The 14,982-nt window shown below is 38.8% G+C and overlaps 1 protein-coding gene across 1 annotated transcript in view; it reads left to right on the top strand.

Moving 5' to 3' along the window:
* IARS1 (isoleucyl-tRNA synthetase 1) overlaps positions 1 to 14,982 on the top strand; it is a 76,940-nt gene that overhangs the window by 54,770 nt on the left and 7,188 nt on the right. The window contains exons 26-31 of the mRNA XM_055579047.1: positions 1,398 to 1,572; positions 4,257 to 4,369; positions 9,242 to 9,337; positions 10,136 to 10,312; positions 11,051 to 11,156; positions 13,099 to 13,224. Of these exons, the coding sequence (XP_055435022.1) occupies positions 1,398 to 1,572; positions 4,257 to 4,369; positions 9,242 to 9,337; positions 10,136 to 10,312; positions 11,051 to 11,156; positions 13,099 to 13,224 (793 nt within the window). The remainder of the gene's footprint in view (positions 1 to 1,397; positions 1,573 to 4,256; positions 4,370 to 9,241; positions 9,338 to 10,135; positions 10,313 to 11,050; positions 11,157 to 13,098; positions 13,225 to 14,982) is intronic.

Raw genomic sequence — 14,982 nt, 5'->3', positions numbered from 1 at the left:
CCCATGGATTGCAGCCTAAGAGGCTCCTCTGTCCATGGGATTTTCCAAGCAAGAGTACTGGAGTGGGGTGCCATTGTACAGGTATAGGTAGATGCATGTGTGCTCAGTCACTTCAGTCACGTCCCACTCCTTGCCACCCTATGGACTGTATCCCACCAGGCTCACCTGTCCATGGGGTTCTCCAGGCAAAAATACTGGAGAGGGTTGCCATGCCTTCCTCCAGAGGGTCTTCCCAAGGGGATCGAACCTGTGTCTCTTGAGTCATCTCCTTTGTTGGCAGTCAGGTTCTTTACTACTAGTACCACCTGTGAAGCCCAGATAAGTTGATGGCAGGTGCCAATTGCTAGTTGACAGTGTGGATGTTGGATAGGTTCTTAAAAGTGGAGTTTTGAGGTCAGAAGTTTAAACTGTCTTGTCAGTTGTCCTCCCAGAAAGCTTTATCCTGTGGTGTTTTTAAATGAAACATATATTTCAAATTTCATTTTTATTCCTTTCACAGATAATATTTAAGGATAGAAAATAATTTCTATATTTGGTTTTGAATTACTTGAGAATTCTGGATAAATAGAGTTTATAAAACTCTTTAGAAATTTAAAAGGTTATAACTAAGGAGACATAAATTCTGTAAAGAATGCTTAAGATAAGGATAAAAATAGAATATACTTAAATATCTTGAGCACTCTGAGATCAAATAATATAGTAATGTATAATGGCAAAATATTTCCATATAATTTACTTCAGTTGACAATTCCATGATACTTCATTTTCTTACTTCCTACTGTGTAGTCACCATTTCCTGCTACATTAGTAATCCTTAACTTGCTAGCATGAGGGAGACATGAAATACTGCAATTAACTGATTCTTCTGGTTAATTGACAGTTAAATTGCTCGGGCGAAGGTTACCCCTGAGACATGAAGTCCATATTTCTAATGCTACAGTCCTTGTTAACTGACTTAGGGTTGTGCAGTCATCACCACAATTTTGTAGAATTTTCATCACCCCAAATAGAGACCCCAAATTATCATTCATGCATCATTTCCCCTCAGGATCCTGCAGTCCTCTGGCAAACGCAAATCTGTTTTCTGTCTCTGGGTGTGCTCACTCTGGACATTGTCTGTAGATGAAATCATACAATATGTGGGCTTCTGTGTCTGGCTTCTGTGACTTAGCACCAAGGGTCATTCATGTTATAGCACGTATTAATGCTTCTTTCCTTTATGTTGCTAAATGATGGCCCATTAGGTGGATATACCACATTTTATTTATCCTTTCATAGTCGATCAGCATTTGGGTTATTTCCACTTTTTGGTTATTGCTATAAATATTTATATTCAAATTTTTGTGGACATATTTTCATTTGTTTCATTTTTGTTTTTGCATGTCTATCAAATACAGGAATTGAATGTTCGAAAAGTTACATTATCTACAGATAAAAACAAGTATGGCATTCGCCTAAGGGCAGAGCCAGATCACATGGTCCTGGGGAAGCGTCTGAAAGGAGCTTTCAAGATGGTAATGACATCCATCAAACAGCTGAGCAATGAGGAGCTGGAGCGGTTCCAGGAAAATGGTGGGCATCTGTTTCATTGGGGGGCACCATTTGTGTCCTCAACCTGATGGATATCTCGTACTTAGCCTCCTCTTTGATTTCTACTATTACAGCCTTCCCTTAAATTAGAACTTTTTTTTTCTGTTCATAAAAATATTTATTATGAATAATTCTGCTAATTTTTTTTTTAAGTACAAAGAATAAAAATGACCCATCACCCGTCCTTTTAATGTAGATTGAAATTCTGATTTAGTTCACTGTTAAAATTCTGATTTAGTTCATCCTACATACATATGTAGTCATATAATTATAGCTTTACAAATGGGAATCACCCTATAATTTATTTCACATTTTTCACTTTTTTATATTTACATTATTTGGTTTTCATTTACCTTTTTATTTTGCATTTTCACTTTACATTATAAACATTTCTGTGTTTTGTCAGTCTTTAAAATGCTATTTCAATAAGTGTTGCAAAAATTTTCCTTCCTGTGGATACCTGGTATTTTTTTAACCAGTCTGTTATTGTTGGTGCTTTCAGTGTTTCCATTCTTTCAACAGTATAACTAATATTTCAGTGAATATTCTCACATGTAGATGCCTGGTATTTTTTTAACCAGTCTGTTATTGTTGGTGCTTTCAGTGTTTCCATTCTTTTAACAGTATAACTAATATTTCAGTGAATATTCTCACATGTAGATGTTTTGTAGAATTGATTCATTCTAGCTAGGTTTAGGGGCTTCCCTCATGGCTCAGTTGTTAAAGAATCTGCCTGCAATGCAGGGGACTCCAGTTCCATTCCTGGTTCGGGAAGATCCCCTGGAGAAGGGATAGGCTACCCACTCCAGAATTCTTGGGCTTCCTTTGTGGCTCAGCTGGTAAAGAATCAGCCTGCAGTGCAGGAGACCTGGGCTCGATCCCTGGGTTGGAAAGATCCCCTGGAGAAGGGAAAGGCTACCCACTCCAGTATTCTGGCCTGGAGAATTCCATGGATTATACAGTCCATGGGGTCGCAAGAGTCGGACACAACTGAGTGGCTTTCACTTTCACTTTCAGCTAGGTTTCTACTTGAAATCATTGAGTCAGATGGGTAAACCATAAGTTACCATTGAATTCTATAAGTGCTAATATGGGCCTGGAAAAATCTACCCTAATGAGAGAGCAAAACCCTTCAGATTCACCAGCCAGTGGTATAGAGTGTTACCCTTGTCAGATGTTGCTTGTAGACAAAAAGATGACTTGAGTTGCCAGAAGGAAGACCAGAAGATATTCAAAGAAGAAAGTTATCTTTTAGTTTTAATTCAAAATTGTAATTTTTAAACACTTAAGTATTTTTAATGAAAGGGATTTAGCATTGAGGTTTGGAGCTTCTTCCAAAACTGTGTCAGAACTTAAAATGTTTCTCTAAAATATCTAGAATACATATTTTGTTCTCAGTTGAGCAAGAGTGGAGTCATTCATTCAGCAAATATTTTTTAAAGCCCTTCTGTTTGTTGACACTGAGAACATAGAGTTGAATAAGACAGACATTGTCCTTACCCTCATGGTGCTGGTAGACGCTAAAGATGTATGAATATAATCATATTTTTGATAAGCGTGCTGAAGGAAATCTTTAGGAAGCTGTTCCAGGTGCCCAGGAGTTCTGACCTCTGCCATGATTAGAATCATATATGGTCTAATTACAGCTATTTGACTTCCTGCAGCAATCCTAGGGTACAAGGTGTTTGATGTTTGGGTTCCCTCTGAAATTGAAAATCATAAGCATGGAAATGTCATGAAGAAAGATTTAAGGATTCATAACTCAGATGAGTAGTTATGGAAATTGGGGGAAATGTCCATAAGATTCCCCAAATTTTTAGATAAAATTTACAAAACATTAGAGACTAGCAACTAAAAGTTGAATCAGTACTAATTCAGCTTGATTTGTTAAATTAACAAAATCTTTGATCAGCCTTCAGGTCATAAATCTCAAGTTGTTTCACCATTTAGCCAAAATATTAAAAATTCTTGAAATAAGCTTTATTTGAAACTGAAAGCCTGTAGTTTTTAAACTGTAGTTTCTGAGTGAACTGTTCCATATTGATGGAAAGCAGTTTTCAGAATACAGTGACATAAAGTGAAAATGACAGCCCATTGCTCAAAGATCCAGAAGATTGTTTTGTGAATTACTATAGTAAATGGTATGGGAAATGGGAATTGCCATCCTCAGCTGTTTACATGTTCTGCCTACCATGAATAGGTATGATGCTCAGACCTTCACGCTACCTCTTTTCACCCTGACTGTACCCGGATAGGCAGGTAGAAGAACACCAGGTATTTACCACCTTTGAGTGGTAGGCCTAAGTCTAGCTTGACTCTACAGACTGTGCTTTCTTCATTGTAGCTTGCTACTTATGTTTATGATGGGGATTCATTTGTTGCCTCTGGCACATGTTTTTGGATCTAGGACCTTATATACAGCAGTAGATATTGGTGATATAAATGGCCTTAAGATAGCGTGGTGTAGTCTAAGGAAAGTTTATCTCATCCTTGACTACAACAGTAGTCATGAGTCAGTAAGAGTCAGTCAGTAAGACATAATCTCCTAAAGACTGGAGCTTGATGATTTGAAGTTTTTATTAGAGAGTGGCACAGTATATTGGTAGCAGGGCAGCTTGGGGAGTGGGCTACTGATTGAGTAACAGTGACAGTTGCTTTTCCAATAGGGACCATTGTTGTGGAAGGCCATGAATTGCATGAAGAAGATATCCGTCTCATATACACCTTTGATCAGGCAACAGGTGGAACAACACAGTTTGAAGCACACTCGGATGCCCAGGTATTTGTCTATTCCCTAGAACATTTACCAAAAAATAAGAACATCAGAGGAAAAAAATACTCACCGATGTTCCTCCAGGGACAGAGGAGCCTAGTGGGCTGCTGTCTATGGGGTCGCACAGAGTCAGACACGACTAAAGCGACTTAGCAGCAGCAGCAGCATGCTCCTCCTGACAGTATTGGCAGCTTGTCTCAGGGTAAAATGGCTTTTATTTTAGATTGGCTTTATTAAACTTCTCTATTATAGCTTCTTGACATATGCATTTCTTTAATGGATATACAAATAAATATTTTGTGACTTTATGCATGCCAATAAGTGCTGGGTCATACAAAAACATGGAAGATGTAATCCTACCCTTCAAGGAATGGGTCAGTCATGGAGATAGAAAAGTAAATCTGTTCTTATTATTCTACTTGGTAAGTTATCTGGTAGAGATAAGTACAGGGAAGGGCTAAGTCTGGGGTAGAAGTGGGAGTGGTTAGAGAGCATCCCTTGAAGAGGATGTACAGACAGTTGTGGATTCTGGGGTCTGGGTTTTTTTGTTGTGATGGATCACAGCATCTCTCTTCACTCTTGACCAGACTTCTCCAGACAGATAGATTGTAAGATCTCTAATGTGAGAGTAAGGGACCTGCTGGAGTTCCTCTGTGCTTAATATTCCACATGTGGGGGATGATGGAGAATACCTTGTGTGCGTTTAGTCAACCTTTACATGAGGTCTTTTTTTTTTTGGCCACATTATGCAGCTTATGGGATCTTAATTCCTCAATGAAGGATTGAACCTGGGCCCCCAGCAGTGAAAGCACTGAGCTCTAACCACTGAACTGCTGGGGAATTGCCATACACAGAGTCTTAAATATGATGTAGACAGAACTCCACGTGGGCAGACAGTGTAAGGAGCTGAAGGTGAGAAAACTACAAAAGAAGGAATTGGGGCCAGGGAAGAAGGTTTGTAACCAGCAAGAAGATGTAAATAAGAAAGGCCAGAAGAGCTTGTCTATACTTAAGGAAATGTTGTTTTGTGATACTTCTGAGTTTCTTAATGTAATTTGTGTATTGTGGGCCATGGTTACCCTGCCGTGACTTATCCATTTTCAGTTTACCTCCTATGAATCTTCATAAAATGGAGCAAGTTTGTTATCTTTGAGTGTCCTCAGAAATGTAAATGGGGATGGTGCCTAATTCATATATATATATATATATATATATATATATATATATATATATATGTATGTATTAATGTATTCCCCTCTATAATAGAAGTGATACTGTCATTATTACCACATCATCATTGACAACCTTTATGACAGAGAAGATGAAATAGTGGATAAAGTTGACAGGAAGGTGGCAATTTTAAAAAGTATTGTGGCCCATTATAGAAATTGTGTCTTGAATTGCACAGACAAACCAGTGGATAGAATAGGTCATGGTTAAAGAAAACAACAGAGATGGCTGCTTTGAGGTTCACTTGTTTGTGGTGAATCTATTATGAAAAGTTATGCTGCTGTAATAGCTTCATGATTGGTGATTTTATTTATGAGCAGAGTTGATATTATTTATTAGAAAGCAGAGTTACATGTTGTTGTTATTGTTGCTCAGTTGCTAAGTCATGTCTTATTGTTTGCAACCCATGAACTACAGCATACCTGCTTTCCCTGTCCTTCACTATCTCCCAAAATTTGACCCAAGTCATCTCCATTGAGTCAGTGATGCCATCCAATCATCTCCTCCTCTGTTGCCCATTTGTCCTCCTGCCCTTAATCTTTCCCAGATTCAGGATCTTTTCCAATGATTAGACTTTTTATCAGGTGGCCAAAGTGCTGGAGCTTCAGCATCAGTACATTCAGTGAATATTCAGGGTTGATTTCCTTTTGGATTGACTGGTTTGATCTCCTTGCTGTCCAAAGGACTCTCAAGAGTCTTCTCCAGCACCACAATTCAAAAGCATCAATTCCTTGGCACTCAGCCTTCTTTACGGTCCAGCTCTCACATCCGTACGTGACTGCTAGAAAAACCATAGCTTTTGAGTATACAGAACTTTGTCATCCTAGTGATGTCTCTATTTTTAATATGCTGTCTTGGTTTGTCATAGCTTTTCTTCCAAAGAACAAGTGTCTCTGAGTTTCGTGGCTGCTGTCACCATGCACAGTGATTTTGGAGCTCAAAAAAATAAAATCTGCCACTCTTTACACTTTTTCCTCATCTGTTTGCCAGGAAGTGATGACACCGGATGCCATGATCTTTGTTTTTTGTATGTTGAGTTTTAAGCCAGCTTTTCACCCTCTTTCTCCATCCTTAAGAGGTTCTTTACTTCCTATTTTTCAGCCTTTACAGTGGCATCATCTGCGGTTGTTGATATTTCTCCTGGCTATCATGATTCCAGCTTGTGAGTCATCTGGCCCAGCATTTCACATGATGTACTCTGCATATAAGTTAAATAAGCAGTTTGACAGTATATAGCCTTGACATATTCCTTTCTCAATTTGGAACCAATCCATTGTTCCATGTCCTGTTCTAACTGCTGCTTTTTGACCTGCATACAGGTTTTTCAGGAGACAGCTAAGATGGTCTGGTATTCCCATCTCTTTAAGATTTCTCACAGTTTGTTGTGATAAACACAATCAAAGGCTTTAGCATAGTTAATGAAACAGAAGTAGATGGTTTCCTGGAATTCCCTTGTTTTCTTTATGATCCAGCATATGTCGGCAATTTGATCTCTTGCTTCCTCTGCCTTTTCTAAATCCAGGCTGTACATCTGAAATTTCTCGGTTCACATACTGTGGAAGCCTGTCTTGCAGGATTTTGAGTATTACCTTGCTAGCACGTGAAATGAGCACAATTGTATGGTAGTTTGAACATTCTTTGGCATTGCCCTTCTTTGGTATTGGAATGAAAACCAACCTTTTCCAGTCTTGTGGCCACTGCTGAGTTTTCCAAATTTGCTGGCATATTGAGTGCAGCACTATAGCATCATCTTTTAGGATTTGAAATAGCTCAACTGGAATTCCATCACCTCCACTAGCTTTGTTCATAATGATGCTTCCTAAGACCCTCTTGACTTCACACTCCAGGATGTCTGGCTCTAGGTGAGTGATCACACCATCATGGTTATCCAGGTCATTAATATCTTTTTTCTATAGTTCTTCTGTGTATTCTTGCCACCTCTTCCTAATCTCTTCTGTTTCAGTTAGGTCCTTACCATTTCTGTTCTTTATTGTATCCATCTTTGCATCAAATGTTCCCTTGGTACCTGATTTTTTGAAGAGTTTTCTAGTCTTTCCCATTCTATTATTTTCCTCTGTTTCATGGTATTGTTCATTTTTAAAGGCTTTCTTACCTCCTTGCTCTTCTTTGGAACTCTGCATTCAGTTGGGTATATCTTTCCCTTTCTCCTTTGCCTTTTGCTTCTCTTTTTCTCAGCTATTTGTAAGTCCTCCTCAGACAACCACTTGCCTTCTTGCATTTCTTTTCCTTAGGGATGGATTTGGTTACCACCTCCTGTACAGTGTTATAAACCTTCATCCGTAGTACTTGAGGCACTCTGTCTACCAGATCTAGTCCCTTCAATCTATTTGTCACTGCCACTGTATAATCATAAGGGGTTTGATTAAGTCATACCTGAATGGCCTTGTGGTTTTTCCTACTTTCTTCAATTTAAGTCTGAATTTGGCAATAAGGAGCTCATGATCTGCGCCACAGTCAACTTCAGGTCTTGTTTTTGCTGACTGTATAGAATTTCTCCATCCTTGGCAACAAAGAATATGATTAATCTGATTTCAGTGTTGACCATTTGTTGATATCCATGTGTAGAGTTGTCTCTTGTGTTGTTGGAAGAGGGTATTTGCTGTGACCAGTGTGTTCTCTTGACAAAATTCTGTTAGCCTTTGCCCTCCTTCATTGTGTACTCTAAGGCCTAACTTGCCTGTTACTCCAGGTATCTCTTGACTTCCTACTTTTGCTTTCCAGTCCCCTGTGATGAAAAGGACCTCTTTTTTTGGTGTTTGTTCTAGAGGTTTTATAGGTCTTCATAGAAGCGGTCAACTTCAGCTTCTTTGACATTAGTGGTGGGGCGTAGACTTGGATTACCATAATGTTGAATGGTTTGCCTTAGAAGGGAACCAAGATCATTCTGGTTATTTTTGAGATTGCACCCAAGTACTGCATTTTGTACTCTTATTGACCATGAGGGCTACTCCATTTCTTCCAACGGATTCTTACCCACAGTATAGATATAATGATCATCTGAATTAAATTCTCCCATTCCCATCCATTTTACTTCACTGATTCCTAAGATATCAGTGTTCACTTTTGCCATCTACTTTTTTACCACATCCAATTTACCTTGACCTATGGACCGAACTTTCCAGATTCCTATGCAATATGTTCTTTACAGCATCAGACTTTATTTTCACCATCAGACACATTCACAACTGAGCATTGTTTCTGCTTTGGCGCAGCCTCTTCATTCTTTCTAGAGCTATTTCTCTGTTCTTCCGCATTAGTATATTGGACACCTACTGACCTGGGGGGCTCATCTTCCGGTGTTACATCTTTTTGCCTTTTCATACTGTCCATGGGGTTCTCAAGGCAAGAATACTGAAGTGGTTTAAGTTGGTCTCAGGACATCTCCTGTGAGCAACACCCTTCAGAAGAAAAATGAAAAGTTGCACCTTTTTCTCCAGATGAGAAAATAACTGTTTACAATGGAGGACTCAAACTATAAAGAGACTAATTTCATGTCTTTGACTCAGTTTTGTGATTGAATGGTGCTGCATTATAGACTTCGAAGAATTTAAACACCATTTTGCTGAGTTTGAAAAAACTGTTTTTTCTATGTTTGATTGTCATGGTGTACACTATTCATTCCTACAGGTTTTGGTTCTCTTAGATGTCACCCCTGACCAGTCAATGGTGGATGAAGGAATGGCTCGGGAAGTCATCAATCGTATCCAGAAACTTCGCAAAAAGGTCAGTTTGTGAAATTAAAGATAAGCTACTGTTTAGAGTTTTGTTTTGGTTTTTGTTTTGCTTGTTGGGAAAGAGAGGAGACACAGGTAATATAAACCACAGTAATTTATTACTGATTGTCATTGATCTACAATCCATTCAGATTATACTTCTTAGGCCTCCTTTCCCTTTCCTTGTTCACTCCCAAGCTAATCGTGACTCTTGTTTCTCTGATCGGAAGCTTTTTGTTGACATGTGCTCCTTGTCTTCCTTTTTCAGTTCCTTAGGGCGTCCACAAAACCGTCTTCTGGATAGGTAGTCCTCCTGGCTGGCACAGATGGTTATCAGAGATGACAGCAAACACCTCTGAAGAAGAGTAGCGGTGCACTCAGTGTGGAAGGGTTCTTAGCTCAGGGGAGAGAGAGACTGTTGGATCTGGATGGAATGAGGTGGTTCTTCCTCATTCAAGAAGCTGAGAGCCAGAGCAAATGCACAAAACCCATTGCCTGCCCTTACTGGGTGAGAGAGCCAGAGAGTTTCTATCTCAGGGAGGGCCCCCCACAAGTTGTCCTCATCTGGTCAGGCTTTTGAGACTGAGTTCAGGGTCTGAGGTAGCCACTCCAACAGATAATGGCGTGCTTATGAACTATGTCTCAATTAAAAGCTTTGTGAATTCTTGCTTTTTTTCCCAGAGAATTTGTCCGGATATCATACCCTTCCATAATGATTCAGTGTGGAATCATCAGCTCTGTTTAACAGTGTTTTATGTTTTAATTGACAAGTGTGCTTCCCTTTTAAATTTTCTTTTTGTGTTTTCAGTGTAATCTGGTTCCAACTGATGAAATAACAGTTTATTATAAAGCAACTTCTGAGGGAAAGTATCTGAATAATGTTATCGAAAGCCACACAGACTTCATATTTGCCACCGTAAAGTCTCCTTTGAAACCATATCCAGTTCCTATATCAGATGAAATACTTATTCAAGAAAAAATGCAGGTAAGTTCTGAATTCTTTTGAACTAGTAAGTGATTTAGGATTAAATTTTATGTTAAGTTTTTGTAGTCATAGCTTGATGTTCTCTCCCCTGGTAGCAATTAGTATAGTACTTAGTCTTGAAGTATTGCTCTGGAGAATAGTGAATAGGATTAGAGAGTGAGATCTAAAAGAGAAGAAAGAAAATTAGAGCTATTCTCTTGGAAAAGGTAACCAAGACATACATAAGAATTGTTAGATGACTTTATGGTGCTGTCTTATCTAAAACTATAAAAATTAGTATTGTGTGAATAGCAATTGACTTGAAAAGCAGTTTACTTTTATGGTAGTAAGTTATACATAGAATTACAATTTAATTTCTTGTTGGTACATTTTAGATGTAACTGTGAAATCTGACCAAGATATGAAAGATATTGGCCAGTAATTCAGAAGTATATCTGAAAGAAGAAAATTCTTTTCTATATCAGTTAGTCATATATTCAGTCATATGTTCCTTGTGTCGATCCTATTTTGTATGGGACAAATGGAACAGACAAGCAGGCCCTGAATGTGACTGTCTTTTCAATGGGAAAGAACAAGATAAAAGCGGGGAGAAATGTAGCTCTTGGCTGTTTTAGTAATTAGATTAAACATGCTCTCAGAATTGTGTAGAGCTCTTATTCTTGCTGAATAGTTGCTCTCTTAGTTGGTGACACTGATCAGATGCTGTAGTTACCCAGTCACATTTTCTCATATGCTTAGTTAAAAGGGTCTGACCTGGAAATTACACTCACCAAAGGATCTTCCATGCCTGGCCCTGCTTGTGCATATGTCAATCTTAACATTTGTACAAATGGCAGTGAGCAAGGTAAGAGTAAATGAATTCCATAGTTTTTATTTTATTTTTTAGTTAAACCTGTGAATGTTTTTAAGGCTATTATAAGAGAAATGGTTAAAAAAAAGTAAATGATTGAACTTCCACTTCTAGGAAGTGAAGTAGACATACTTTTCCCTGTTCTTCCCACAAAGTACAGCTAAACACCCTAGACATGATATATAAAAGCAAGCATAAGAAGACTCTTAATGGTAGAGGGAAGAAGGCAGACCAACTAAGAATCTTGGGATCAAGTAAGAAGATGGAAAATTCCCTAGTTTTTCTTTTTGCTTCATGTATCCCAGACTCGGAGCTGAAGAAGCCGGCAACCATGAAAGACCAACGGGCATGAATATAAACACCTCAACAAAATGTTCACAGGTGGCACTAGTGGTAAAGAACCCTGTGGCCAATGCAGGAAACATAAGAGATGTAGGTTCAATCCCTGAGTCAGGAAGATCCCCTGAGGAGGGCATGGCAACCCACTCCAGTTCTTGCCTGGAGAATCCCATGGACAGAGGAGCCTCTCTGGTACAGTCCGTGAGGTCGCAAAGAGTCAGGCATGACTGAAACGACTAAGCACGCACACAGAAAATCCTGCTGTCTCTTCGGGGGGACCAGGAGAGTGGCGACCTAGCAAGACAAAAAAACTTCTAGACCATTAACTGCTCTACTCCAACCAATTATACAGAATAAACTAGGCTCCACTACCACGCACTCCTTATTGCAAAATTCAGACTTAAATTGAAGTAGGGAAAACCACTAAACCATTCAGGTATGACCTAAATTAAATCCCTTATGATTATACAGTGGAAGTGACAAATAGATTCAAGGGATTAGATCTGTTAGAGTGCCTGAAGAACTGTGGACAGAGGATCGTAACATTGTACAGTAGGTGCTGATCAAAACTATCCCCAAGAAAAAGAAATGCAAAGAGGTAAAATCCTTGTCTGAGGAAGCCTTACAAGTAGCTGAGAAGAGAAGAGAAGCGAAAGGCAAAGGAGAAAAGGAAAGATATACCCAGCTGAATGCTTAATTCCAAAGAATAGCAAGGAGAAATAAGAAAGCCTTCTTAAGTGAACAGATACCAACGGAACATTTCATGCAAAGGTGGGGATGATAAAGGACAAAAACAGTATGGACCTAACAATGCAGAAGATATTAGGAAGAGATGGCAAGAATACACAGAAAAACTGTACAAAACATGTCTTCATGACCCAGATAACCACAACAGTGTGATCATTCACCTAGAGCCAGACATCCTGGATTGTGAAGTCAAGTGGGCCTTAGGCAACATTACTACAAACAAAGCTAGTGGAGGTGATGGAATTCCAGCTGAGCTGTTTCAAATCCAAAAAGATGATGTTGTTATAATGCTGCACTCAATAGGTCAGCAAAAGCGATTTAATTGACTAGTCTTTTCATTATATGGTACCAGGCAGTTAGACATACATATGCAAAAATTGTCCTAGACCTAAGTGTTACACCTTGTCCAGAGAGTAAATTAAAAGGGATTACAGGCGTAAGTATGATGCTATGAAACATTTAGGAGAAAACAAAATTTTTAGGATTCAGGATTAGGCAAAGAGTTTTTAAGACTTAGTAATAAAAGTCCAATTCATAAAAAGAAAAACTAGGAAGTCAAACTTCTTCAGAATTTTAAATCCTGCTTTGTGAAAGATCCTGTGAAAATGATTAAAAAAAAAGCCACAGACTAGTAGAAGATCTTTGCAAACCACGTATACAACAAAGGATGTATGTATGCAGAATATATAATTAACTCTTAAAAGTCAGCAGTTTTTAAAAATTTAATTAGAAAATGAGAAGACATGAATAGACATTGACCAAAGAAAATATATAGATGATGTTCCCCTTGACTTTTCATTCAAATTTAACTTTTTTTTTTCCAGTTTCACTTATATTTGTGGCTTTTTAGGTGGAGTATTACTTCTGGAAAATCCAAAAGGAGATAATAGGTTGGACCTTGTAAAACTGAAGAATGTTGTTACTAGCATTTTTGGTGTAAAAAATACGGAGCTGGCTGTCTTCCATGGTGAAACAGGTATGTGGGAAGTCAAAGGTATTCACCTGTGTCCTTTGACATGAGGTGAATCAGTGAAGATCTTAATTTGGTAACAGTTATGATACATAACCTTTGCCTTTTTCCTAACTCTGAGTCAGGGCTGGCCTCTACAGTAGTTCCTGCCTGCCCTGTCTCTTTGTGCCTCCTTTGTGTGATATGGCTGATAGAACACTGAACTTAATAGGAGATGAAGATTCTAATCTGCTGTTTTTCCTGTTAGCCATGTGATGTATTCTAGGCTTCAGAGACTTCCCTCTTGAGTTTTAACTTTATTAGACATAGTATCTGCATCTTAAATCCAAATTCTCAATAAGACAAGCCTACATAAAATTTTAAAGAATTATAAGTGCATTTCCTCCTACTTTCTGGGTTTAACTGTGGTACTAGCACCCCACCATCTCTACCCAAAAAAAGATATGTTGAAGTCCTCTTCCCTATCCCCAGTGCACTCAAATGTGACCTTTGAAAAATAGGTTCATTGCATATGTATTAGAATTAGTTAACATAATACTAGAGTAAGGTGGGCACTACCCCAGTATGTGTCCTTATAAGAAAAGGGCCATGTGAAGACAGAAACAGAGAGAAGGCTATGTGGTGACAGGGACAGAAATTGGAATTAGGCAAACCTGCAAGCCAAGAAACATCGAAGATTGCTGGGAACCTCTAGAAGTTAGGAAGAGAAAAGAAAGAATTCCTTTACAGGCCTCAGAGGGAGCATGGCCTTATTGACAGATTCTGAACGTGTCACCTTCAGGAAGCTGTGAGACAATACGTTTTTGTTGTTTTAAGCTGTCTTGCTTACCTCACCCTCCACTACTCCCCTCCTCGGTTTGTGATTCTTACAACATCCATAGGAAACTAATACACTCAATTAACAAATTTGAATGTTCATTTTGTGAAATGTCTAAATAGCTTAAAAGAAGAAATCTAAGTGGCCAATAAAGAAAACACTGCTCTACCTCAATAGTAGAAACCACAATGAGGTACTGTTACATGCAACCAGATTGGCAAAAAACCAGAAAAATTTCATAATATCAGATGTTGTCAGGGATATTATGTAATAGGAACTGTCATTTACTGTTGGATTATAAATTGATAGAAGCAACATGAAAACCATTTGCTGTTGTATCATTTAAGGCTGAGTAAGGGACACAAACTTGATATGGGAGAAACTTAGAAAAGTAAGGTCTAAAAGACAGATGGTTCATTGGAGGATCTGGGGAAAAATCTCTGACCCAGATCCACCAAGGGAAGCTGAAAAGTCAGTCAGTGGACAGCTTGGATCTCTGTCTCAAGTCATTGTAAAATAAGAAAGAAAAAAACTGGAACACATCTGTCTAGCCACATCTAACACTGACAGTCTGTGGACTTGCAGAAGAGCTTTGCCAGAGAGTTGCTCTTGTACCTGGCTCGAAAGTTGAGAGGTTACAGGAAAGGTTAGTGTGGGCTGCTTGCTGTCCCCTCTGACCCAGCAAGTGACAGCCTGTGAAAGCCTAGGCGTGCCTGGGCCCCACATTGACCTTTAGGAACATAGTAACTATAACTAATCTTCTACCTCAAGCAGTGTTTAGCATGGGTGTGCTCAGTTGTATCCAGTTCCTTGTGTCCAACTCCCCTTTCCTTCTCCAGGGATCTTCCCAACCCAGGGATTGAACCCACGTCTCTTGCGTCTCCTGCGTTGGCAGGCAGGTTCTTTACTATTGGAACAATATTTAATTGTATATAAATGAAATTACA

Source organism: Bubalus kerabau, chromosome 4 (genome assembly GCF_029407905.1).
Source record: "Bubalus kerabau isolate K-KA32 ecotype Philippines breed swamp buffalo chromosome 4, PCC_UOA_SB_1v2, whole genome shotgun sequence".
In the NCBI taxonomy this organism is placed as follows: domain Eukaryota; kingdom Metazoa; phylum Chordata; class Mammalia; order Artiodactyla; family Bovidae; genus Bubalus; species Bubalus kerabau.
This window is presented reverse-complemented; position numbering and strand designations above follow the sequence as displayed.